The 26,441-nt window shown below is 38.6% G+C and overlaps 1 protein-coding gene across 3 annotated transcripts in view; it reads left to right on the forward strand.

Annotated features, from left to right (window-relative positions):
* The window catches only part of CTNND2 (catenin delta 2), a 566,505-nt gene that overhangs the window by 371,620 nt on the left and 168,444 nt on the right, over nt 1-26,441 (forward strand). For all 3 annotated transcript variants that reach the window (XM_086609047.1, XM_086609048.1, XM_086609049.1), the window contains one exon: nt 6,973-7,105. In XM_086609047.1, the coding sequence (XP_086465173.1) occupies nt 6,973-7,105 (133 nt within the window). The remainder of the gene's footprint in view (nt 1-6,972; nt 7,106-26,441) is intronic.

A 26,441-nucleotide genomic window follows, 5' to 3' on the forward strand; every position in this document is an offset into this window, starting at 1 on the left:
AGCATGCTGCTCTAACGACAGCGGGTCTTCAGAAAGTGTTAAGAATTCTATTAAAGAAAGAAGCAAATGGTGAAGATCTGTGAGATTCAAGAGTTGCAGGTTTGGTGAGGGGTAAATCACATTTACTCTGATTGTGTGACACCAGATGCATTTGCATCAGTCACCCGGAGCACCTCACACAGGCTGCAGTTTTCAGGTTGGAATAAACAATGACGTAAATGGATTTCTTTGCTTCATTAGAACTTACATTTTTATTCATAGAAGATACATCTATGGTGCCTTTTCTCTGTCCTTACATCTGGTGCTTCCAAATTTAGCCTAAACTATGTCAGATTATTTTGTTACTCACTTTTCCGGTAGTCTGGGTTTGGTTTATCTTTCCTGAAAGGACAAAACAGAGGCACAGGGAACTCTGCTGATAAGGCTTGATTGCTGCCCTGAGGGGTTTGTGTGTGGCCCAAATCTGCTGTTACTACATCTTGTGGATACATGTTGTTTGTATCAGCGTGGGGCTGATGATGAAGATGATCAGTTGCTTGTTGTTGTACACTTACTTATTCAAGTTTGACTAGAGAAGACAGTATGATGAAGGGTTTTGAAGGTTTTCCAAGGCGAGTGGAACGGAGATTGACACCTCTGTATTTTATCCTAAAATTGTGTGCTAAAAATACCCAGTATTCATGTGTTACATTTTCAAAGCAAATATAGTGGTTGTGCCTCCTCTTAAACTGTAGCAGATCATTCAGACCAGGCTGAGAATCTGTGTATATGTATGTGCTTGCATATGGTGAAGTATGTTTGAAAAAAGGAATATACTTTAAGGAAATACTTCAAATTTAACTCCCAATAACTTAAGTGTAATAAGTGTGTGTTCGCTGTTGTTTGACCAACTGTGGTAGAATCACCGAGGGAGAATGAGGGAACAAGTTGTATGATGGCTTATTCCTCTTTATATCACAGTCCTTATCGGTGGATTATATTTACATATTTTTGATTTTTTTCACCAGTTAAGTTTAACATCTTGTCTTTGCTCAAATTTTCAAGTGTACTAAGATAAAGTCCTTAGAGAGAGATTCCTGTAGAATTGATATATTCTCTTCCAAATATTTTTAATAGAAGTAAATGTTCCTTTTAAACATGGGAGGTAATTCTTTCTTTGATCTTCTCTTGGCTCTTGATTAGTACTCTTTGTGTTTGATCTTGAGCTACATGTAGTTTGTTTTTTCCAGAAAAAAACATTCTCACAGCTTTCCTTTCAGAAATGAGGCAAAAGAGATTTTTAGGCTTTATTGAATTTTTTTTAGGGGGAGAGGGGGAAGGCAAACAGAATGATATGTCTCTCAAGGCGTAAGTTCAGCAAGAAGTCTTGTAGGCTGGCATTAGCAATGCCACAATGTAGATGAGTTAGAAATCTAGGAAAGATTATCCTTAGCTCAGATTGTATTGTCTTTGCCTCTGAACACCACTTCATATAGGAAAACCTCTGCTTCACCAGTCTAAGACTGTCTCGCGTCTACGCATGCGTATTAAGACAGGCAGGCACATATGGAGCAGTCTGGTTTAAAATACAGTTTTGTAATAAATACATCTAAAAATCGTGCATTCTCTTTCTTTAATAAATGCTTGGTGGTAGTTCAGCCTTTGTCAAGCATATGGTTCTTTATAGCAGGCGCTGCCTTTCGGGAATGCTGCTGAGATGGGAATAGCTCTGGGTGTCAGTGCTTGCCTGTGCCAACTGCTTGATCAGATGTGAATGTTCTGCTCTAATAATGTAAATCAGAAATAAGAACCCAAGCTCTCGTGAGATTCACTGTGACCAATGGATGGAGAGCAGATAGCCATCACACCTGCTTCTCCAATGCTATATAGATGCGATCAGTATCCTTAGTTACCAGCTGGAGACCTATGCTTTTAAAACGTGTTTTGTAGCCTTTTTAAAATCGGTGCTGATATAGATGTAACAAGGGATTTTCATTTTACTTTTCTGTGTGTCATCAGCATGGCTCCGGGGTTGTCTTATAGCAACGTTCCGGTACCTGAAGGGGCCTACTAGAAAGCTGGAGAGGAACTTTTTACAAGGGTGTGTAGTGATAAGACAAGGGGCAATGGATTTAAACTGAAAGAGGGGAGATTTAGGTTAGATATAAGGAAGAAACTTTTTACAATGAGGGTGGTGAAACACTGGAACAGGTTGCCCAGAGGAGTTGCAGATGCCCCTTCCCTGGAAGTGTTCAAGGCCAAGTTGGATGAGGCTTTGAGCAACCTGATCTAGGGGAAGGTGTCCCTGCCCACAGCAAGAGGGTTGGAACTAAATGATCTTTAAGGTTCCTTCCAACCCAAACCATTTTATGGTTCTGTGAAATACCCAGATGCAGTACATACTCTGTATTCAGCAGCACCTTTAAGTGATCTCATATAGCCAGGGCACTCAGCTCTGTTACTAACAATCTCTCTTAGGTCTTCATCTCCTTTACTTTCTGACATGTGTATGTGATATGACGGCAGGAGCAGGAATTGGTTTCAGTTCAATACTTGGATGTACCCAAGTCAGCCTGGTTTTCTTGGTGGTACTGCTTCTTCTGCTCAGTTTCGGAGTTGTTGTGTCTCATGTCCAGTCTACGCATACATACTGCCAGCTTACATATAACTCAGTGTTCTCCTTCGAGTCCTCTTCCACCCCTGGAACAGTATCTTGCTGTAATCCATGGAACATCTACCTTAGTTACCACTTGAAGCTAAAACTTTCTGCAGGATTAAAAATTAGATCAATCCTATGTTCCTAGAGCACAGTTTCTATCAAAATAAGAAGATGAAACACCTTGGCATGCTTTGGTCAGTCTCCTCAGATGAGGACACTTCCTAGAAATAATGCACTTTTACATCCTGCCAAAATATTTGGAGTGCACGGCAAATGCTGCTTTCCATCCAAAGCTGTGGAAGTCTCACACTGCTGTGATTCTCTTATGAAAAAATCCACACCACCACCAGAAGCCTTTAGCTGACCTGAACAGCTTAGTGTTGGTATTCAAAGGGAAACGTAGGCGATCCTGAACATACAGATGCTAGATTACTCTTCATTTTTGGATCAACTTCACAGATACTTTGTTAGCATTCTCAAAAATTGCATGCCACGCACCTCCTCAGATTTACTCCAGCCTTCTGGCTTGTTTCACCATCTGTGCAGATCGCATTGCTCAGGTTTTGTAAGCATGGGGATGTTAATAAAGGATACAGGCTTAGCTAGTGTTTGTTTAGGATATTTACTGCAGTTTCAAATTTTGCCTAATTCTGCTTCATAATTTTACTAGAGAATGGATCCTTGTATCTTGCAAGTTTAAGTAATTTCCATGTGGCACAATAACAGATGTTTCACAGAAAAGGAGGAAGATTTAATTTTCATTATCCTTCTCCCTTCCTTTAATCTGCTCTTATCTTCATCAAGTACTGACCCTACTGCTGCTTTTTCTTGGTAGGCAATAAAAGATATTTGGCCATTTAATTTCAATTACCTTTCCAGGGTGCAACCCAGTTTATTCCAGCTCTTGTCTTCTACAACATATCTTCCCTTCCTACTGGATTTTTTTTCTCTTACTTTTTCTTTGGCTCTCTATTTTAATACCTATTTTTTGTCATATAGTTATGCTTGGAGCCATGGCCTTGAAAGTTCCCCCACATCTACGCAAAATGTTACCAATAGTTTTGTACCTTTGCCTTCAAGAAATTCCAGTCCTCCTCCCTTCTCAAGACCTCTGTCAGTTGACATGATTAAGTAGCCTTCCTAACTTTTCGTCATTAAGCCAAATTTAAAAAAAGAAAAAAAAGAAAAAAAAGAATATGTAAATTTTTCAAGTAAATGTTGTTAATAGAGCCACAAGTGTGCTTTTCTTAAAAAAAAAATCCTTTCTTTCTCTAACTCTTTTTTTTTTTCCCACCTAAAAGACACTTGTATAAAACAAATGAAAAATTTAAACCCCTGGAAACTAGTCCTTCTTGCCCTGAAGGCTGCTAAAATTATCACAATTATTCAAGCAGCCTTAACTGTTGACAGAAGTTTTTGTTTGTTTTATATAGCTACCGTATTTCATTTAGAAGCTACTAAAAATATAATCATCTTAGAGACCATCTGCTTGAAATGACAGTGCATACTGGGGCTAAATTTTTAAACTGTTTTTCCTGCTTTGTTCATTATCACTCCTAAAACTGGTTACATGGCAAACTCAGTATTCAGTGCTAAGGGTTTCTTTTTTTGAAGTAGTTTTCTACTTACATCCAGTGTGCACACAACCATTTCCAACAAGTATTCATACATCACCTGTTGGCAAACTTTTATTCTGGGAGATCAGAAAGGAAAAGTAGGCACAGCCTTGTTTTCATATGTAAATACCATGTCAAGACTGCAGGTTGGTCAAAACAATTAACTTTGCCTTTGATGAAGGGACCTTTTTCATTTGCCCCCTGGTTGCCTCTTGTGGCCTGGATTTCAGGACAAGAGGAGGAAGAACCTGAGCTGTTTGTCAGACTCCATCATGTACTACTGCACATAAGGGGCTTTCTGTTTGTTTTCTGTTCAAGTAATGCATGTATTGTGAAGGAGGACATTTCCTTTGGGAGAGACTTCAGTGACAGAAGTTCCAATACCTTGAAGTATAGTTATTTGGTGTAGAACAACTCATTTCAAAAGTTCCCCTTTTTGTCTTGTCATGAAAGCTGTTTTCTTCAGGTATTTTGTATCCACTCCAAAATACCAACACCTGCACTAGGATTGAAAATGAGAATAAATTAGTGGAGCTAGGATAATTAATTTGTCCTCAGTAAGGTTAGGTTAGTGGGTTCAGGGTTTTTTACTATTTTTTTATTTAAAAATATTTTCTGGAAGATGTCTTTGGTTAGCTGAGAACCGTGTATATAGGAGTCAGGTCTAATGTGTTTGAAGAAACATAATATGTGTTAAATGGTTAACTGTAAGAAAGCAAATACAAGAGAAAGCTAGCATGTCAAATAACATTGTTTCTACCATCTCTCCCAATTTATGATTTGTTTATGGGTTTGTACTACCCATTCTTAAACAGAAATAAGTGGTTAACCAGAGAATCACTTCCTCTTCACCCGTTAACAGTCTTAGTAAGCTGGTATAGACAGAAAATGTGGTGTTTGCCGTCTTTGGCTGCCAAAGTTTCTGACATTCCCTGATACTTTTTACAATGTTGTCTGACTTTTCCAAGTATCAATTCAGTGTTAAGATCTTTCTGAACATGTGCAAAAGGTCTCTTATAGAAGCTTCCCAACAGCCTCTTATCATCTCAAGATTCATTAGAATAGTCCAAATGTGATTTATTATTACATCTTCCTGGTTTCTATGTATTAAGCGCTTAATGTGAAATTTAATATTCATGTGTTAACGTCTGTTTTATCGGAAGAGAAAAGAGCAGATGAAATTCTGAGTGTATTTTTTTACATCTTCTATCCATATTCTGGATCTTGATAAAGATAACCATAACAACAACTCTCAATCTGGCAAACACATCATTTGAGAGGAGAACAAACAATACCTCTGTTCTGTCGTAATTTGTAATTATTGTAGAATGAGTCTTGTTTCAATTAAATGTCTTGGAGAACTGTAGTACTTAAAGTATGAGATGCTTGATTTTACTTCAGACAGACTGCAGAGCTACTGTACATGTTATTTAAACACAGGTGAATTCCCCCAGTGACATATGCTTGGCCTCAGTGCAGCAGAACTATAATTTGGGAAAGAAACGGATAATCAGGCATATTTTTTTCAAATATTGGAGCTGAGCTCTGCAACAGCTTTCGTGAGATTTTTTAGCAATGAACTCCCAGGTGATCATGATAACTGCAATAGAGTATATACAAACTTTTTCAGAAGTCACCTCTTTCCTTTAATTTTCCTCTTACCTTGTACATGTAGCATTAGATGGAAGATGGTGAAAATATTTATGTGGCATAAAAAAATTAGCTCTTAGGGAAAGGGATGTGAGAATTACATATCTCATGCAGAGTAGCTGTGTGCATCTCTGTCTGGCTCTTGAGACACAAAGTCCAAAGCCGTTTTCATGAATGATCTTACCCGTAAACACAGAGGGGAAAACTTTACCTGAAGGGACAGATTGATTTTAAGTTTGGTTCTGGAAGCTGCAGAATACCTGCTGGGACTTGTTCATCACACTTGGATTCAGTTGTTTCATTTGATGCTAATGGTTTTTCATGCTTTGTCGGATTAAAGAAAAGTGCAGACCAAGTCTTTGTGTTTGCTTAGCTGCTTTAAATTGAGTAGTTCGAGTAAAGATTTAAAAGTAATCCAATGTATAAATGTGTATTGTATAATTGTAAAATTACAGAATCACAGAAGGGCTGAGGTTGGAAGGGACCTCTGGAGATCCTCTGGTCCAACCCTCTGCTCAAGCAGGGCCAGAACTGTATAATAGTTTTACATTGAGCATAGACCGTATCCGGAAAAAATAAACTGAAAGGCAATGTATGTCATTACTTTCTACATAAGAAAGCAATTTGTATCAAATAAAGCTTGCAGTAAGTAAAAAGAACTTTTTGACAAACCATTAATTTCATAGCAAACCACTTATGGTTCTGATTCTATCCTTCGTATTTTAATTTTAGTAGAGAAAGTATAATGGCATGAGCATGTGTCTTCTTTCTTTTCTCATATTAAGATTTCATATATCCATTTTTATTTAGGAAACCTTAGCAGTTAGAGACAAGATTCCATAAAGTTATTTACACTACTTTATATAACCCTTTTTTTTTTCAGAGAAGTACAGTTTAAAATGAAAAATAGCTTCATACTTGATTTAACGTTTGCTTTGAAAATAAGGGGGGAGGAGGAATCAAGGTTTTACTTCGACATGTCTTTCTTGTTTGTTGACCCAACTATTGACATGTTTATCCACTAATAGCAGAAATTTTGATGAATCTTTCTTGTTTGTTTTCACACAGAGAGTTTGGATGGCGAGATCCAGAGCTTCCAGAAGTTATACAGATGTTACAGCATCAATTTCCCTCAGTACAGTCCAATGCTGCAGCCTACCTACAACACCTCTGTTTTGGAGACAATAAAATAAAAGCAGAGGTAAGATTTATAAACCCTTTTTTCAACAGTGATGCTGTCTGCCATTTATTGTCACCAATGATTTTTATGTACTTTTAAAAGAGTTACAAAAGAAATCATGGTATATACCTGGACCCATTTTACTCAAGCTTTCACTTAAGTCATTTGTTACCATTGAGAAAGTAAAAGATGCATGAAATATTATTCTCACTCATTTTTTTGTTTGGTTTTGCATATTTTGATTAATTGCATATTAAACACTGTGTGAGTAGTTGTTCAGTAATCAGCTAGTGGTATAGTCTCAATCCCACTGAAGCACATGGGCATTTCCTTAGGATTTTCAAAGAGAGATATTTTGGACACAAAATACAAACACAGCAGATGAAAATTAAGCAAAAGGATTCCAAATCAAAGCCTGGTTTAATGTATAATTGCTTGAGTTATGAGAGTTTAATTTCACTGGGTTTGCAGCTTGAACTGTGATCGTTGGTCTGTGATCTTGAAATTCAGTGCAGATTGTGTCTAAAATGTAATTCAAACAGACTTTGTTCTGTACCTGTAGCTGATCGGTACTTCTTGCTTGCTTGTTCCCTGTGGTTAATAAGACCAGTTTGGCTTTTGGCACAAGTTAAAACAGAAGGAAGGCAGCTCTGAGGGATCTGACAAACGCACAGGAGTCAATTAAAATTGAATGAGTGAAGCTGTTACCAGCCCCAGCTGCCTCCCCTGGCCCTCTCAGAGATACTGCTAATCAGGGATATGTGGTGTGCACATAAATCTGTGCTTGCAGTGGCATCTTTTAGCCTGGCATGTAAAGGTAAACTGAGATCAGGATATGCTCTTGCTTGTTTGTCAGAACCGTGCAGTAATGCTGGCTTGCTAGGGCTTTGTTATCCTCACCCTCAGCTCATACCACTTCGTGGGTCTACCTGGCTATAGGAGCTTTCCCTCTTAGGGTTTTTCATGCTGAGGAAGTTCCTGAGTAAGAAAGCATGTGGTCTGCTGACACTGGTAGAACTGCGCTGGTTGCCTACATCACCTCCAACATCATAGAAATAATAATTAAAAAAATACTTAAATGAATGTTAAAAGAAAAATGTTCGTGCACTGGAAAAAAAGAATGTGTAACAGGTATTGCTTTTAACTGGACACTCTCCCCATACTCTTTTCTCATCCTTATTCACAAATTAGCTTTTCAGTAAAAGAATTGATTAATCTCTGAGAAAGGCAGTTAAATGATTAGAGCAATTTATTCATTGTACAGTCTGTGCTTCCTCCTGTTAGCCATAGATTGAGAGCCCTTAGGTAGCTATCGCATTTGAGGGAAGAAGATGGTTTGATTTTCCTTGCTATTTAAAGAAAAAGAAGACTGATTGTTGTTGATCTAACCCATCCCACTAGGACGTCAGCCTTTGTAAGCTTCAGGCTCATGAGCTGGAAGGGTGAAGGTAAGTATATAAAACAGTAGAGCACTAGGCAGCTCTCTGAGCTGCTTCTCTGAAAAAAGACTGACAGATAAAACAAGGATTTCCCCTCTTCATTTGTTTTTATTCAGAGCTTTGATATGTGCCTCGCTCCGTAACATGTAAACTGTGTTTGGAAATAAGCCAAAATACTTTTTTTTTTTTTAAACAGTCCACCTGAGAATATGCTTTCAAACTTCTGGTACTGTGGATTTTTCTAAGAAAACAAAAAAAAAAATATTATGTATTGTATATTTTTCTAAAGCATTCAATGTTAGCAAACTGTTTTATCTCTAGTTCTATCTATCTGGCTATCTACCAATCTATAGTACGTAATGAAAGTCCTATTGTGCTTAGGCCGTGATTCAGCAGAGCACTTAAACAATTTCTCTGTTCATTTATTGGAATCAGGATCTACCCAAGGGCTCGGTAGTGTGCTTAGGGTCTGCTTGAGCTCTCCACTGAATAAGAATTTCTTGAGAAGCCTTTTGTGTGAGGAGTTCAAAATGCTGTCGATACAGGGATATCACAGCAGGTATCCCAGACTCTTACTAGGCTTGTGCCCAGCCAGAGGAACCGGAGCGGTGCTGTTGAATCTACCTGGGACAACTGACGTGTTTACTGCTATGGATGTGTCTTGAGTTGTGAGTTGAACTAACACCTAAATAGTAGGAACAGATATCAAATTTCACTTTTCTGCAAAGTATTTGTGTTGCAGTTGTGTCTTGTGGCCAGTTCTTCTCTGTCTGAGAATGACCACATTTAATATCTGATTCCTTCTGCATGGAAAGCCGGGCGCTGGTCCTGCCGCAAACAGTCACAGGGAAACGCGCCAGCTAAGACACAAGATGCAGGGAGAAGAAGCACCAGGACATGTCCTAATTTTTTATTTTCCTTGTAACCTCTTGTCAAATTAGTAATTAGGAATTTTGGAAGTTCAGATGTAAGTCTGAGATTACAAAGCTGAAAAATTCTGATTCTTTTGAAGCACAGAAAACTCTGCTCTTTTACCCAATGCCTAGCTTCAACAGAGCAAATGTCTTGGGCTAAAGAAGGGAAACTGCCTTGATGGTCCTTCAAACCCTGGAGAAAGGACAAACATAGGAATGTGTAAGTTAAGAAAACAACCGTTATTTCGTATGCCTGACAGGCACTGAGGAAAAAGCAAATTGCATTCACTAAATAATTTGTTAAGTGTTAGTGTGTAACAGGCACTTGAACAAAAACACACACACACACACACACACAGACTGAATAATATTGTGCAACAATTTAGTTTATTTAGTGGTTGCTGTGAGTTTGAGATGTCACGCAATGGTTAAGGTTTCAACTCTGGAGTTATCTGACAGAAAAAAATAAAAGTTCATTTACCTTTATCACTAATGAGCATCAAATTGTCACATTGCAGTTAATGGCTATTTTATCCAGAGTTTCTGGAAATAACTGTAGTGAAGTACTTTTTTTTTTATTCTTTTAAGCATGATTTATAGTGTATTACCTACCAAAAAGGTGATTAATGATCTGTCCTCTGAATCTGACCATTCTTTCAATCTTCCAGTTTTGTTTTTTTGTGTAGTGGTAAGCTTGTCCTACTCTCAAAAGAGTTTAATGGAATTTGTATGAAATTTCTCCTCGTGTACTTGGTAGGACGGAGGCCTTTATATTCCTTTTGCATCAAGAGGTACAGGTGTACTTCTGAATTTGATGATGTCACTCTAAATGTACCTTTATTGCTACATAAGCGTAAACACCCTACTCAGTCTTTTATGTAGCATTTCTCTCAGACTAATGAGGTCTGCAGATGCCCTTCTCTAACTTAAAGGACTTTCAAACCAAGTTGGTAACTATTTAGGTGAAGATGCTTCAGGCTGGCTAGTAAGGTGTCAGAAGTAATTTGCTTTTTCACAAAAAAAAAAAAAAAAAAAGCACACTTCTGGAGTGAATTAGGTTTTATATTTCTAGTGGAATTCTTATTTTTCCCCTTCTAGCCCTGAACATACCAGTACAGTGAGAGGTAAATATTATCAACACTGACCGTTGATAAAGGTGGTGGTGTTATTTCTTGAAGGTGCTGCTGCTTCTATGCTGCTCAAAATTGTTCAGTGCTAGCCTTTATTTTAAAGTGTGATTGTAACTGCTGCTCTTACCTGAAAGTTTTCCACAAGTGCTACTTCAGAGTCTCCTTAAGTATTGCTTGACTGGAAGGCAGGCACTACATCTGCTGTCAGTAGCGCTTCTCATTCTCTACCTTTATTCCCAGTGCTTGATGCTTAGGTGGTGCAGCACACATTAGACTGAAGTTGAAGAAATTGGATTATTTTGGTAATGTCTGATAGTTTTATTTTTCATCTTCTATTGAGCAGCTTAAGATCTCACATATGTGAAAGGGGACATGGGAGGCAGAAGGCTACAGGTTGTAAAAATTAGCAGGCAGCCCTTTACAGTTAGGCATAATAATTCTGAAAATCAGAATCTCAGAATACTTCAGCGATTCATTATAAATTATTCTTTCATTGATGACAGTGAAGAATGAAACTAAAAGGCAAAAGAAAAGGAGGGAAGAAATTTTGATCGGATATTTGAAAGCAAATGAGAAGTTGATCAGGCAGAAGAGCACAAGAAGACCCTTTCAGATGGCATTTTCCCCTTAGGAGAGGGCTCTTACACAACAATGGTGAGATTGTGAGAAGAGCCAGAGTAGCTGGTCCTGGATGCCAAGAAGGAACAGGCAGGGGATATAGGAAAAGAGAAGCATTTCAAAATAGTCAACAGAGAACATTTCGTTAAAAGAGCACATTCTGTTAAACACAGGATTCATTCTTCCACAGCAATTTTTCTTCCTATAATGACAGCTTACTCCTTTGTATGAGATCACCATATAAAAGGATTGAATTGTGCATTTTCACACGCCAACACCATTTTGCTCTCATGGAAAATGGCAGCCTGCCATCAGCTGCAAAGGTGTAACAGGTCACTTGGGGTTTTTGGCACCAGTGACTCCTTTCTACAAGCTAAGAAATTAATTTTTGACATCAAAGTCATAGTGCTTGAGGTTCTCATCTCAGGCGAATCGTGCAAAGATGCCAAATAAAATAACAGTAACTACTGAACTGTCCTGCCTGAAGCCTTCTCTTGCATCCTTAATAAACCTCACTGGATCAGACAGTTTCCTCTTTATCTTGGAGAGCATTCCCATATACCCACTTCTCACAGTCTTAGAAGAAAAGTATCAGTCCAGACGTTATTGATGATGTTCTAAAAAAAATAAGTGATTGCACACTGAAAGCAATTCTTTTCCAAACTTGCTCAAAACCATCATTGGCATTCATTTTGTCATTAATTTTTAAAATTTTTCTACTTCTTCTGTGAGTTCTTCAGAACATGCCCAGAGCTCTTTCTACACAAAAGCACCACTCTTTCATTTGTCAGGCAACACGCATAGACTATACTAAGCTCTTGTTTATCTTAATTATTTCTGTATTTATATAGCTCTCTGTTATTATTAGTGAGGGCTTGTTGAATATACATCTCTCTTTCCCATCCTCTAGTCTGTTAAGTGTGTGATAGTCCATCTAATTGAAATGGAATATGAACATGAACCGTATAAGAAAAAATATCTCATTATATAATGTAAGTTATTGTCGTCATCTTCCAGGCTATTTTTTTTTTCATGTCTGTATCTCTTTTACATCTATAATTCACATAATCAAAGTGTTGTATTAACTTTGACGTCATCCATAGTACTGCTAAATCCATGATGGTCAAGGTTGCATACACCTCTGTTTCTAGCATGGCTTTGTCCCAAGGAACACTTCGATTTAGTATGGGGTGATGGACAAACAGTCCATGATGTTGCTTTTAGACTGGCTGGCTAATGCTGGCAGACTTCTTCATAACATTTGAAGGATCCAGAAGAGGGTTTGGAGGTGCTCTCATCATCTTTGAAGGATATCTTGATTTTATTTCTACAGTGTTGTTCAAGATTCCCCTGTTTCCATAAAGGATCCTAGAGAAAATAGGGTATCTTTCTTTTCCGATGTGTTTGAAGAAGAATCATAGTTTTGCATTCACCTTCCAATAGGCCTCCTCTTCTCTCTTTTTCCTCTAAAATCCCTTCAGTTAGAGGCTGGAATTTGGCTTGTCCAGTGATGATACTGTCAGTTTTCCATTAAAGACATTATGTAAACTCATTTAATCTCTGCATGCAAGATGATATAGACATGGTATTTAATTTAAATGAAAGAAGTATCTCATAGGTGATAATGAAAAGTAATGTGAAAATTGCAGAGAGACTCTAAAACATTTGCTGAGAGTGCATTTTAGTGCAGACAATAATTGCATAATTTTGGAGAAAGTATACTTCCCTGTTCAGTTATAAACATTTTATTAGTACTTTGATAACCATAATTTTCATATTAAACATCTGTATGGGTAAAATCTCACAGTTTGAGAAATTTTTCCCTAAATGGCTTCACAAGGAATTTACTATTTTAATGATGATTTTTTATATGAAGGGGTGCTTGCCTGCACCCGATTGCCGAAGTGAGCTCTGATATGTTCATGCTTTTGCTTACCTGTGTTTAGATTGCTGCATGCAGGAGAGCTTGGATATGTCTCCCTATCGCCCTGGGCAGTCGTATTCACCTGTGCAAGTAGAAGTCATAGGGTCCCTTCCAAATACAATTTCTGTGTAGTTATCACTGGTAGAAATTACTCTAATGGAGTAAAGCAGCACCCAGCGATGTACCCAGAAACAGTCTTTGTGTAAGAATTTACTTTTTTTTTTATTTTATGAAGCCTAATTAGTAATGATTTTACAGGATTTAGCTTTCAGGCTCATACTGATCTCTAGTCTGTTTTCTAAGAAGTCAATCAACAGATGCTGTGTTGTTTTGCAGTTTAGGTTGGGGTTGTTTTGCTGTCAATTATTCATATACGAAATGCTATTTGCATTTTTTTTAAAAATATTTTACTCTCCAAGTATTTTTGGAAGTGACCCTTTGATTTGTCTTTTGTAAATTGTCTTCGTTTGGATTATTGGAATAATTTTTCCAACAAGACGTCCCACTCCTTGCACCATGTCATTTGAGGTTGGGATTTTACACTGAAAGTTAGTTGTACCTTCCATGCACAGCCATCAGCAGCACCACAGAGTCTTACTCTTCACAGTAAGACAAAGTATACAAAAAGCTTCATGATTACCTCTTCTCTTCTTACCACATTACATTCGAGAATTTTTTTTTTCTTTAGCATGAGGAATGCTCTTTTTCATTCCTCCTCAAGGCATATTTATCTTTTTAACTTTAGTTTTGCAAAGAGCTTTTGAACTGGTGATACTTGACGAGTATATTTCAGCCAACAGAGGCTACACTGTTACAGTATTTGTGATGTACTGCACGTCTTACATGAGAAGTAACTGCAAAGTGTAAAATAACTGACCTGTAGTTATTAAATGAGACTTGGTCAACTGAGCAAATGATAATAATTACAAAAGCAAACTGTAACAAGAACAGTTAATTTGATTAATTTAAGTATCCATTATTTTAGCTTTCTCTAGCATACCAGTGGCTCAAATCCACTCTATCATGCTGCAACAGAAAAAAAAAAAAATAATATGTATATTTATGTTTCATTGCAACCAGAGAGAGGAGAAAGATGGAGTAAATATGAGAAGATATCATAAATGATATGATATTTATCATTATCAAAAACAGGTCAAGTAAAAGCTATATACCTGAATATACTTGAAATAAAAGGAGTTTAATACTAAAAGCATTTGACTAAGTTTCAAGCCCTAGGTCTCTTTTTAGCCCTGCATGACCATCGGCTCTCCTGTAAAACAGGGATGATCATTTTATTCTACTCTGATTATTTCCTTCTATTCTTCTCAATGGTGATAAGTTGGCAATAACTCATCAATATGAACACCTGTGCGGTTTCAGGTTGAAAATGTTTGTGAGGACTGTCCCTCTTTGCTTTCATTCTGAATGCTTTTATAACATACTCACATGGTGCCAAAAATGCCAAACCCTGCTCTTTGACACGGACAACCGTGAGAGCAGAGGTGTGCTGCAGCTGAGCAGCGAACGTCCCGCTGAAAGAATTGTCCCGGTCCTCTGTTGTAGGGCTCTTGGCTACTTCTAGTTTCATCAGCAGCTGCTTCAGGAGGTGGGAAGTTTCCCAAAGGAGGAAGTGGCAGTTCACACTCCATGGAGCCGGACACACGATACTGGATCCTCACTGGCGAAAGACTCTTATATGATCTCCTGAATCACTGCTTTCTGCCATCCCTTGGGTTGAGAGGGAACGGTGCAAGGCTGTGTCCCAGTGGTCTTTCTGTCTCCAGTTTGCCTGGCACTGTGCATCTTGTGGCATTCTTGCAGTCACATTAATTTGGAGTGGGATATGGGGTTATGGGGCTGAAGACATCTTTTCCCCTATCCTATTGGAAGATTCGTAAGACACAAACCTGGAAGAGATGAAGGATGAATCCTCTAGTTTTTCATGTTTATAGAGACGAAGCCTTTTTTTTCCCATGATCAAGAATCTCATCGCTCTGCTATACTATGGCTTGTCTGATCTTCTTTCTTTAGGAGGAGATTTTTTGAAAGCAACCTTTGTTTTCTGCTATTGCTGCTTCTTTTTTTTTTAAAAAAAATCAACCCCGTTTGATCCCATCTTCAGACCTATGTAAAGTCTCATGATCTCTGTTCCCTTCCATTTTATTTATTCCAGCAGTCAGTAGCTTGAGTTGTGTTTCTGTGTTAAGGCTGGTAAATGTAAGTGGTCTTTTCCTCCTGAGTAAAACAATGATTTCTTAACTTCAAGCCCTTCTCTATTGATCGGCGTGTAAGAGAGTATATTTGATAGGGTTTCAGTAACTACAACGCTAGTTCGAAGTGTCTAATATGTCTGCTTTGGATGTCCCTTTATGCTATCTCCATGATACCCTCTCTCCTCTTTTAGTTTGAATGGTGTGAAGCACAGAAGCACTAACTCATGGCCTGTAATACAACCCTGTGACGGAAAATTTTCTATCTTTAATATCAACTAAAACAGATGAGGCAGAAATGGCTGCATTGGTAGCATTGGCTAGCATTGCTAGCAATCTTATGTTGCAACACAATCTGTGTTAACACTGTTTTTAAGATCACTTGCAGTCTTAATGGTCTTAAAACACTATAATTTAGAATAACCATAATAAAAAACGCACTTTCATTCACTAATCTCTCCCAATCTACAATCCGATGCTGAGTTACTAGTTAATACTTAGCAGAATATATCAATCTTTTTTTTTCTCACTAATTGTCTTTATTATGCTGTTAAATTCCAGAAACATGGTTAACTATAAAATGGTAGGCCTTTCACTTTGTTATAGGCCTTTTCACTTTTTTATTAAAAAAAAAAAAAGCATAAAACCCCACCTTCTAGCAGGGAATTAAATCTTAAACTGATCATCTTGCTTTCAAAAGCATTTTTGAGTGCATCTCTCCATTGTTTTACCATCTGATTTATGCACTATCATTTTATGACATTTATCTCTTCTGACGATAGAGCGCATGTCTTTGTTTCGTGCAGTCTTTACATTTATTAAGACTGAGTATTAATGAATGTCACTGAGTGCTGTGCTGTGTCTCCACAATCTGTGCTTTCTGTAGCACAGAAGGAGTGGCATTTTACCCCTCTGGGGTCATTTAACCATGGTTATTCTTGACTTCAGGATACCATCAGGATACTTTGCCTGAATTATAATAATGATTTACTATGCACCTGGCATATATTTCAATTGATGTAAGATTAGGAAAATATTACAAATAAATGAATTAATGACAAGTTGTATTGGGTTTGCATGGCAACGTTTTGATAGTGGAAGGGCTACAGGGGTGGCTTCTGTGAGAAGCTGCTAGAAGCTTCCCCTGCTCCCAATAGAGCCAATGCCAGCCAGCTTCAAGATGGACCCACCACTGGCCAAGGCTGAGCCCATGAGCGATGGTGGTAGTGCCTCTGTGATAACATAGTTAAGAAGAGGAGGAAAACTGCTGTGCAACAGCAACTGGAAGAGTGAGAATATGTGAGAGAAACGACAAGGTCATTGCAGAAGGAGGGGGAGGAGGTGCTCCAGGCATCGGAGCAGAGATTCCCCTGCAGCATGTGGCGAAGACCGTGGTGAGGCAGGCTGTCCTCCTGCAGCCCATGGAGGTGAACAGTGGAGCACATACCACAGGCAGCTCATGAAGGACTCCACGCTGGAGCAGGTGGATCTGCCCAAAGGAGGCTGTAACCTCATAGGAAGCCTGTGCTGAAGCAGGCTCCTGGCAGGACCTGTGGACCCATGGAGAGAAAAGCCCACACCATGGCAGATTTACTGGCAGGACTTGTGTCCCCATAGGAGAACCACACTGGAGCAGTCTGTTGGTGAAGGACTGCACCCTGTGGAAGGACCCACACTGGAGCAGTTCATGAAGAAATGCAGCCTGTGAGAAGGACTCACATTGGAGAAGTTTGTGCAGAACTGTCTCCTGTGGGAGGGGCCCCATGCTGGAGCCGGAGAAGAGTGTGAGGAGTCCTCCTCCTGCGAAAAAAGGAGCAGGAGAGACAACATGTGATGAACTGACCATAACCCCCATTCCCTGTCCCCCTGCGCTGCTGCAGGGGGTGGAGGCAGAGCATTTGGAAGTAAAGTTATGATTGGGAAGAAGGGAGGAGTTGGGGGAAGGTGTTTTAAGATTTGGTTTTATTTCTCATTACCCTGCTCTGAATTGATGGGCAATAAATTAAACTAATTTCTTCAATTCAAGTCTGTTTTGCCTGTGATTGTAACTGGTCAATGATCTTTCCCTGTCCTTATCTTGACCCACGAGCCTTTTATTGCATTTTCTCTCCCTTGTCCAGCTGAGGAGAGGAGTGACAGAGCAGCTTTGATGGGCACCTGGCATCCAGCAAGGTTCAACCCACCACACAAGCCTCTCTGGTGTTACATTTGGTTAAAAGAGGAAATGAGAGAGTTGGGATAGTAACTGAAGACTGCACAGCAAAGTAGTGGCAGATTGTTAGGGTCAGTTCTGTCTTTCACTCCTCTGCTCTGCCGAAGATCTTGGTTAATGCCTTGGGTTTATTGCATTCACATTTCAAAACGCTTCCTTTTGAAAAACAGCCTCAACTGGGAATGAAGTATCAGTCCTATAAAATGATGTGGTTTTGAGGTTAAATAAACAAAGTATATTATTTCATAAACGTAGCAGAACATCTAGTTGTGGTTGTTTTTTTCTGATTTCATGCTAGATTAGCAAAAAACAGCAGATGTTTTGCTTGCCGCCTTCCTTTTGTTTTCTGTTGTTTTGTAACAGTACATCGTTATCTCACCTCATAAGGAGACTGAATTCAATGAGTTGACCGAATGACTGAAAACATTATTATTTTGCAAAATAGTGGGCTTAATATTGAGAATACGTGTTGGTATTTTTACTCCACCTAGTGCTTTACATTACTTTCGTGTCCCCCCCCCCCCTCCCAAACCCTGCCCAGTTATTCCCTCTCCAGGGCGTACCCAAGTGGACAAAGTTTTGCCCAGAAATTCCTCTTTTAAGATACATTCTTCTGTGGTACTAACAGTCAGCAACAATTATTTAGAGCCAAAGCAAGCCAAATTTTTTTTTTTTTTTTAATTATTAATGACTGTCTATGCTTCATATGGGTAATTGCAGCTTTGCTGTTGTCTGGACTATCCTGTTCATGCACTGCATTGCAAACTGTTAGCAGTATCTGCAAACGTCTTTGGGATACTGCGTGTGACCTCTGTTTTGCTGCCGTTTAGGGGCCTGGCACTGGTGGTCTTGTGGGCCGAAGGGAGTGAGCGAGTGCTTGAACAAAACCTGTCTAGATCTCCTGTTTATCTGGGTTTAGCACTCACTCCTGCAGCATCTGCCTCGCAGGAGATGAGAACGCTGGCTAAAAGTTTCTATCACTTTCAGCTCTGGGCAACCGGAGTTTGCCTCTGAATGAATAACCACATGGAAGAGGATTTTAAGCAATAAATTCAATTAGCCAGAAAATTCGAATGTGAACATCTGGTCATAATGCTTTTCACACGGTTAGGAGGAGAGAGTAAAAAAATCAGTACTATGTGCACAAGATGAATGCCTTTATGCTACTTTCTGTGGCGTGCACCAGATGCAGGAAGAACATTGCACTGTGTCATGAATCTCTCTCCACTGGGCTGAGGGAAAAATATCCTGATTGTATTAAAACATTTGTAAAAGCTGTAGCTTTTGTATTTGAAAATACTAGGTGGTAGGGAAGGAAAGGTAATACATGCTGAAAGACAGTGTCGTTTGACATAAGTAATGTGATGTTCCCACATTTTGAATGGGCAATAAATATATTTGCGTCTTTTTCAAGCAGTACAATATTCTAGTATGCGTGTCATGGATTTCTTTCTGTTCATAACTCTTCTGCCAGTTGCTTCTCTGATTTATTAGGCTGATGTGTGAATGCAGAGAATTACTTTCCTATTGTAGAGCATATGTTTTTATTACTGTTTGCATCATCCAGCAAGCCACGGTCAGACTTTGCACATGATACACAGAAATAACCTAGATTTATACCAATATCTGTAATTTGATGCTTTCTCAAAATATCTGTACTAAAAAGATTGGCAGCAAAATTACTTCAATAAAGTGAATTGTAGTCTTGATAAAAAGGCCATGCCAATGCAACATCTAGGGGAAAAGCCATCAGCTGATCTGCAAAATGTGTTTAAAAATACAAAGAGATGGCTGTTACTAAGCTACCAAGAGTGGTAGCAGCAGAAGGCACAGGTTTGTAGAGGTGTGAGGACACTTAAGGCTCTAAAATTAAAATGCCTACCTGTCTGTCCAGCCACTGCAGAAAGCTATTTGAAGTTGCTTGAACCAGAGAGTCCTTAATGTAATCTCAGAGTCAATTTATAGTAATGTTGCTGAAGTTGATCCTTCTCTTCTAGGGTTTACACTGGTATAACTCAGAGTATGACTCATGCCACGTAAGGAATAGAGGAAAAAACAAGACAATTGAAAATGAGATATAAAAAATAATCCATTTTGAAATTCTGAAGTTTTGTACATTTTTTTACTGGTCACAGGCGAGATTCTCTCCTTCTCCTTGTCCCAGATAACTATCGCTTACTGACAAATAGCTGACATGTCTGAGGTTGGTATCTTGTAGAGACCTTGGTTCAGGCAGATATGAAAATGCATTAAATCTTTGAGATATGGCTTGAAAAGTTATTTGAAACATAATAACGTTTTTTTAGTTTCACAAAGAGATCTGACTTGTTCCTGCATACTCATCTGTATAAAAAATACGGATTGTAATGCCCACTATAAGGATCATTTAACATATATAAAGAAATGGTTCATGCAAAACAGTAAATGACACAATAGGTCCAAATCAGCCCCTTGTATTTGAGCTGTTGCTGCTGCTGCAGTTGCTGAAGAGCAGGTGGGAATGGTGCCCACCAGCGCCAGCAGCACTGCTGGATCTGGCTGTTTGCTTCACTAGACACATTGTGGGCACATGGGTAACCAAGCAAGACCCAAAAGAAAGGGACACGCTCCTTGGTCCATGCACAAAAGTATTGCAGGGTTTTGGGTGAGGTTTGGTTTTGTTGTTTGGGTTTTTTTTTTTTCAGAACTGCTACTTTGCTGTTCTTATGTGCAGGAGCAACTGAAAAATTGCTGCAACTCAAGCTTTATAGAGTAGTAAGCAGAGTTAGTCCACTGGCAGTGAGCTGGCGCTATTTTTGATGGTTATTTTGCTTGTTCCTCATTTCTGAATGCTTTTGCTGTATTCTGCTGATCAAAAAAGACGAGTCTTGAGTTATGCTGGACAGCTTTTTGAAAGTGTCATCTGAAGCTTATTAGCAGTTCAACAAGCAAGTGGAAAGTTAAGTGTCAGGAAAGCAATAGAGAACAAAACAGAACATTGTTGGGGCCTTGTGCAAGTCCATGTTATGCATGTCTTGGATACTGCATGAAGTTCTGGTCCTTCCTTATTTCAAAGAGTATAGGAGATTTAGAAAGAACATCAGAAGAAAGTTCTGGATTTTAGAAGGCAAAGAGAACCTGAGCTAGACAAAGGAAAAAAAAACAATATTCAAATTAGTACAAGTGTATATATATTTATAGACACACACCTATTGTAATACATACTTTTATATATATAAAATTTTCCATATTGAAGTGTGGGTACTACAAAGTACCTTAGATATGAGGCAGGTTTACTTGTGCTGACTTCTACTCCATTTATAGTACTCACGTAAATGGGGAGATGGAGGAAAAATTCTGCAGTGCAGCTTTGCACTGGTACCCTTGAATTACAGGTCATAGTCATAGCTGTGCCACAGCCTGCCGTTGTGACCTTAGGCACATGATTTAATTTTACGTGCCTGAATTTCCATTACCAAAACTTCCTACCAAAGAGGGATGTTACCAGAATGCATTCATTAGCTTTTGAGATAGTAACTGCCCCCCCAAATGCTTCAGCCTTAAGACAGAAAGTTCTCATGTGACTGAGAGATTCTTTGGAGGACAATACATCAGTTAGAAGGAGAGAATGCCTCTTGTTTAAATGGCAGCAGAGAATGTCATGGGAGCAGAGGTCGTCAGGGGGCAGTGTGATGCTTGATCTAATAAATTGTAAATGTATTTTTAATCTGAGAAGTGACGTGTTGTTTATTCTGTGAGGCAAGCTGTCTGAGATAGCCACAGCAAGCATCGGAAAACGATCTGTTTGAATTTCCAATTAGAGCTGAAACGTCAGATAGAGTTGTTTGGGCTTAAGTGACTGAAAAAAAAAAAGGAGTGTTCTGTGGTATTATTGGTGACCATCTTGTTCCAAGATGGTGTTTGTGTTCACATTGACTAAATCCCACTAGTAATACACTTTAGTGAATATAGTTAACTAAAGCTTCAGAAATTTTCATCTGACACTAAGTTGGTGTCCCCTGTTAGAATATTTGAAGTACTCACCTTCTGCATTTGTCTAAAAACCTTACTTTTTCTTTACATACAAAAAAACGTTGAATTTTCTGTATCTTGTTTAACTTCACTAGGAATGCGATTATAGGAATACCAAGATGTTCTTAGGTGGAGTATACAGGTTGATTTTTTTTTCCCCCGATAATAAATGTAATCCTTCATTCTCAAATAGATGTTTAATTCTTTTTAAATACCAGAACCTAAATGATCCAAACCCTTGGCATTAATCATCTTTTTTTCATTTAACTTCAGACAGTACTAGATCAGTGCTTGAGTAATGCCAATGTCTTTTGCATCCTAAATTAATATTACTGTTGCATTATCTGTAAAGTGCACATTGCTGAACCTTCTTTAGTATTGAGTCTTTTTTGATTGTTTTGAAAAGCAAAGACCCCGAATTAAAATCAATTAATTACAGTACCTTCTAAGGGCTTTGGCTTATGTGTATTTTTCCTAATTTGTGTGTGTTCCTCAGTGTTAGTTTATTCCCACAGTGATTTGAAAGCTGAAAAGCTTGGTTAATGCAGGTCAATGCCGATCTGTTCATTTTAGGGGATGCTGCTTTTAACAGTGGGATTGCAAATCGCTTTTCTGGTACCTTCACAGTCAGACAAGGACTTCAGGTCAGCTCTACGCCTGCAGTTAGGAGTCTTATTTGTATGATCCCATTAATGCTTGATGTTGAGATTTAGAATAGGATGCTTGTGTCTGCCTATAAATGAATGTTTTTAAGAGTATTAGGGTAAATTGCTTTATTATTATAGGTAACTTGCACCTAGCCAGAGTTTTTTTTTAGTGAAAAATAAAATCATGCTAAAACCTTGATTTATAATAGTCATAACCTTCCTACCAAGCATGAAAAACAAAATGTATCACGGTGCAGAATACATTAAGGCTTACTGACTGAGGAAGCAGCACATTTATTCATACCTTTCCAGGGCAATTTTAGAACGTGATTTTGAGTCTCCTTCTGTTCAGAACATGTTTTACAGTCTCTGTTAACCCCGCACATAGATCCCAGGATCTAAAGAGGTGACTTAGGAGACACAGGTCCAAACAAATGTATACTTGATAACAGAAATAGTATATCCACTCCTAGAAAAAAAGCTTCTGAGTATTGGCCCCATCTTGCACATCCTCAGGTGTTGCACTACCGTTTCTCCAAACACCTACCTGATTTCTACAGACACAGAAAAAAGATCCCCTTCCATCTCCATGTGCTGCAGTTTTGCTCACAGAGAGCAATTCTTATTTAACTTAAAGTGGAACATTGTGTGTACCAGTGGTTGAATTTATTTAAATTATGCCTATTCACAGCTTTATGTTGCCTCTGTGTCTGATGTAACAAGTCCTTAAGGGCAGTTCTACAAAACCAGTCTTAAATGGGACCTAGATCCAAACCCTGATTTAGATTCCTTAAGCAAATTAGACTTCGGAGCTAATGCAGCAATTTGCATAACATTCCACTCTATTTTAAGTTAAAATTGCTCAGCACTTTTTTAAACTTGTAGTAAATTACTTTGCTAATGAGACTAAATTACCCTATGATGTTACAGGTAAATTTGTCTGTAATAAATCTCATGTGTCTTTGCAATGTATGGATTTTGTATTGTCTACCTGCTGTTCCATGGCACGTCAGAAGAAATAGGGGAGAGGAATTGAAGTTTGAACCAGTACATTTATCTTAAGAGACATATTGTACTAAATACTGTTCTCGTATTCTGATTTTGGGGACATTTATTTCCTCCCTTCACATCCATTTTGAGTTTTAGGAATCAGCCATCTGAAACTAGCTAGCAGTGAGGCTGCCTGTCTTCCAAACGCTTCTCCAAAAAATTTAGTGTTTTTTTCCCTCGTAGGTGAAAGTCATTTTAGTAATGTAACACGGGCAAAGATAAGTTGCAGAGAGGTCTCATGGAGAGGATTTGGAATTGCGGTAAAAAAATCTAGAAATGTAATAATTTCTTTTTAATACTGTGTATAACCACTCAGTGCAATCAAGTTGCCCTACGAGCTGTGGCCTCTTGGACTTTCCTGGAGTGCCCTGGTCTGTTTGGGTGCACCGGTCTGCTCAGATGGTGAGCCTGAGAGGAAGAGGGTGGCCGTAGTCAAAGAGTGTCTCAGAAATGCTGCGCTGGCAGCCACTGTTCAAAACTGCTTTTGATATTTGTTTCTGCTCACTTGCAGCTTCTCCTTCCCGCACTGGTGGAACAGAATTGCTCAGAATTCATTTGCATGTGAAATAATAAGCACTTTGTTAGTTAGAAAACTGGCATCTAAGAACATTAAAACCAATTATTATTAAAAATTTCCAGAAGCAGACTTAAATTGAATTGTCCTTTTAATTTGGGATTTATTGGATATACACTGTCACCTGTGCTAGCTATCAGTTATTTTTTCATTCTATTTCATATGTAACACAGTAACATTAAAAATAATCCTATGTGTTTAAACACTTGTATTTTGATATATTGAAACATGCTTTCTTAATAATGGAAATGTCACAGAACAAGTGGTGGATGATGCAGTGTGTTATGTCAATTAAGCTGGCAATTAATATCTATGATGTCTAAAAAGGCTTGATTGTTGTTAGATTTCCTTTTCCTTTGGATCAAGAGTTATTCAAAAGTGATTATTAAGAAAAATGTGGAAAGTAAGCATTTAACCATGAATTAATCTTCGAATTAAAACTATGGAGCTGTTAATAGTGGAACGCAAAATGTTTTACTGGGAAGAGGAGATTGTGTTGTTTTAGAAACACACTTTATCACTCTGTCAGTCTCTAACGATTTTTGTCACCTATTCTTAATCCTCTTCTGTTTCCATTATATCTTACTTTGTAAGGCAGTGTAGTCAGAACTGAATGCTGAAGTGGATGTTCCAGTTATACTTACTGGCAAAATTTGAACAATATCTCAGATACCCACTTGCTGAGTATAAATAGAAGAGGAAGGGTGTTTTGGTTTCTGTCACAGCAATATTTTTAGGCTATGTTAGAATACTTCATTATCTAACAGTCTTCGGCTGAACCGTTTAAAACTTGAAGCTTCACTTTTATTCCTTTTTGTATCTCTAGCTCTGATTTTTTCAGCCTTCCAAGGGATGGAAGAGGCAATTTCCATTATGCAGTGATTGAAAGAGAGGGTTTTGCTTCTCTTCTTCGCTGCTGGGAGGAATAGAATAATTTTTGTTTCAAAATAGAGTTCAAAACCATAATAATACTCAAAACAGCTAACATCTATTTGTTTTGACTTCGCTTCTGCTGTTTCAAAGCCATAATCAACATTGAAATTCCAGGGCCAGTTTTCTGATACCTTGATAGGAAGAAAGACCACTCACCTATATTTGGTTCACATTTGAGAAGTTAATCTGTCCTTCTAAATGTGAGAAAATAATACTTTTGATTGTAAGTCAAAGCATGAATTCTACTGTGTCTGACAGTCCTGGTTATCCTCACTTTTCGGGCAAACCTTCCCCATCCCCAGGGAAGCAAGCCAGTCGAGTTTTCACATCCAATTGTTAAACAGAGTGCCCGGAGGAACGGCATGGCTTCTGTGCTGAATCAGTGACAGGTAGCATGTTTTGTCAATTAAGGTCATGGACTGTAATGCTGTTACTGCTTACATCTGACAATAAATCAGTTTCAAGCTGTGTTGCCATTTGTGCAATCTTTGGCATGCATTTGTCATGAAAAATAGAAAGTAAACTAAGAAGACTGCAAAATTTCTCACAATACTTAACTATTTTTTTTTTTCCTGAGGAGTCCCATGTTCATAAATTGTCCTTCTGTCAGTTCTTTTTAGAGCACAGAAACTATGCTTTGACCATAGTCGTCTCAAAAAGGAGAAAACGTTATATTTAACAAGTGTAATACAAAGCAGGGAGAAGATACCGAAAGCTGTAGATCCAGACATCTTTCCCAAAGGGAGCTAAATATACCTCAGGGGAGGTCTCTGGATTTTTTTTTGATGGAGCTCTGTATTTGATCCACTGACTTCAGCGTATCCTTTGTATAAGAGTAGTGCTTGAATGCTGCATGGACCACCTCCTGCCGTTTGTGCGATCAGTGTTAGTAGTCTTCAGAGTGATGGGGACCAAACTCTTAACTGCTGCTTGGAAATGGAGCAGAACGTGTTACGGCATTGCATGAGAAGCTGGGCACTTCTCTCTTAGACCACCTTAACAGGCCAAATGGTGCTTTCCTTTGTTCTATATCCATCAGTAAATATGATACAAGGCTGAACATGTAACCCAGTTAAAATTTCAAGTGTAGTGTAGTGTATATGCTAATCTAAATTACATATCTGCAAAACCAGTACAATAAATAAATGAGAAATTGATCAGATACGGATCGTCCTAGAAATAAAACCATCTCTATTAATTTTATTAGATAGATATGTTAAAGAAGCTTAGGCCACACAACAGATCAACACAAACATGAGAACAGTGCCTGCACAGGCACCCCGTGCACACAAACAGCACCCACACAAACACGAATAGCACGTGGTCAAAGCTTGCTGTCAGGTCTCGACTCACACACATGCAGACACAAGGAGGTCTCTCTGGTAGCTGGCTTAGCACTTTCATCTGCCTAGTAGCACATCCTTAGACCCTGGTCTTGCTGGTATCTTTCCCCGAGACCGATGGTGTCTCTGATAGCTCTTCCTCAGAACTCCTGTCCTGCTCATCGGCTATTTGAGCTTGAGGTTCACTAGCATTACGCCCATCCAGAACGTAGACCGTCCTCATCCAGGAAAACTGTTAGGAATTAGGCTTAATAAGAAGATAAAACAGACTGCAGTAATCGGGCACAGGGTTTGGCTGGGCAGGCATACTGAAGCACAACTTACTTACACATGACCAGCCTTTTTCATCATG

This window comes from Tauraco erythrolophus, chromosome 3 (assembly GCF_009769465.1).
Source record: "Tauraco erythrolophus isolate bTauEry1 chromosome 3, bTauEry1.pri, whole genome shotgun sequence".
Lineage (NCBI taxonomy): Eukaryota > Metazoa > Chordata > Aves > Musophagiformes > Musophagidae > Tauraco > Tauraco erythrolophus.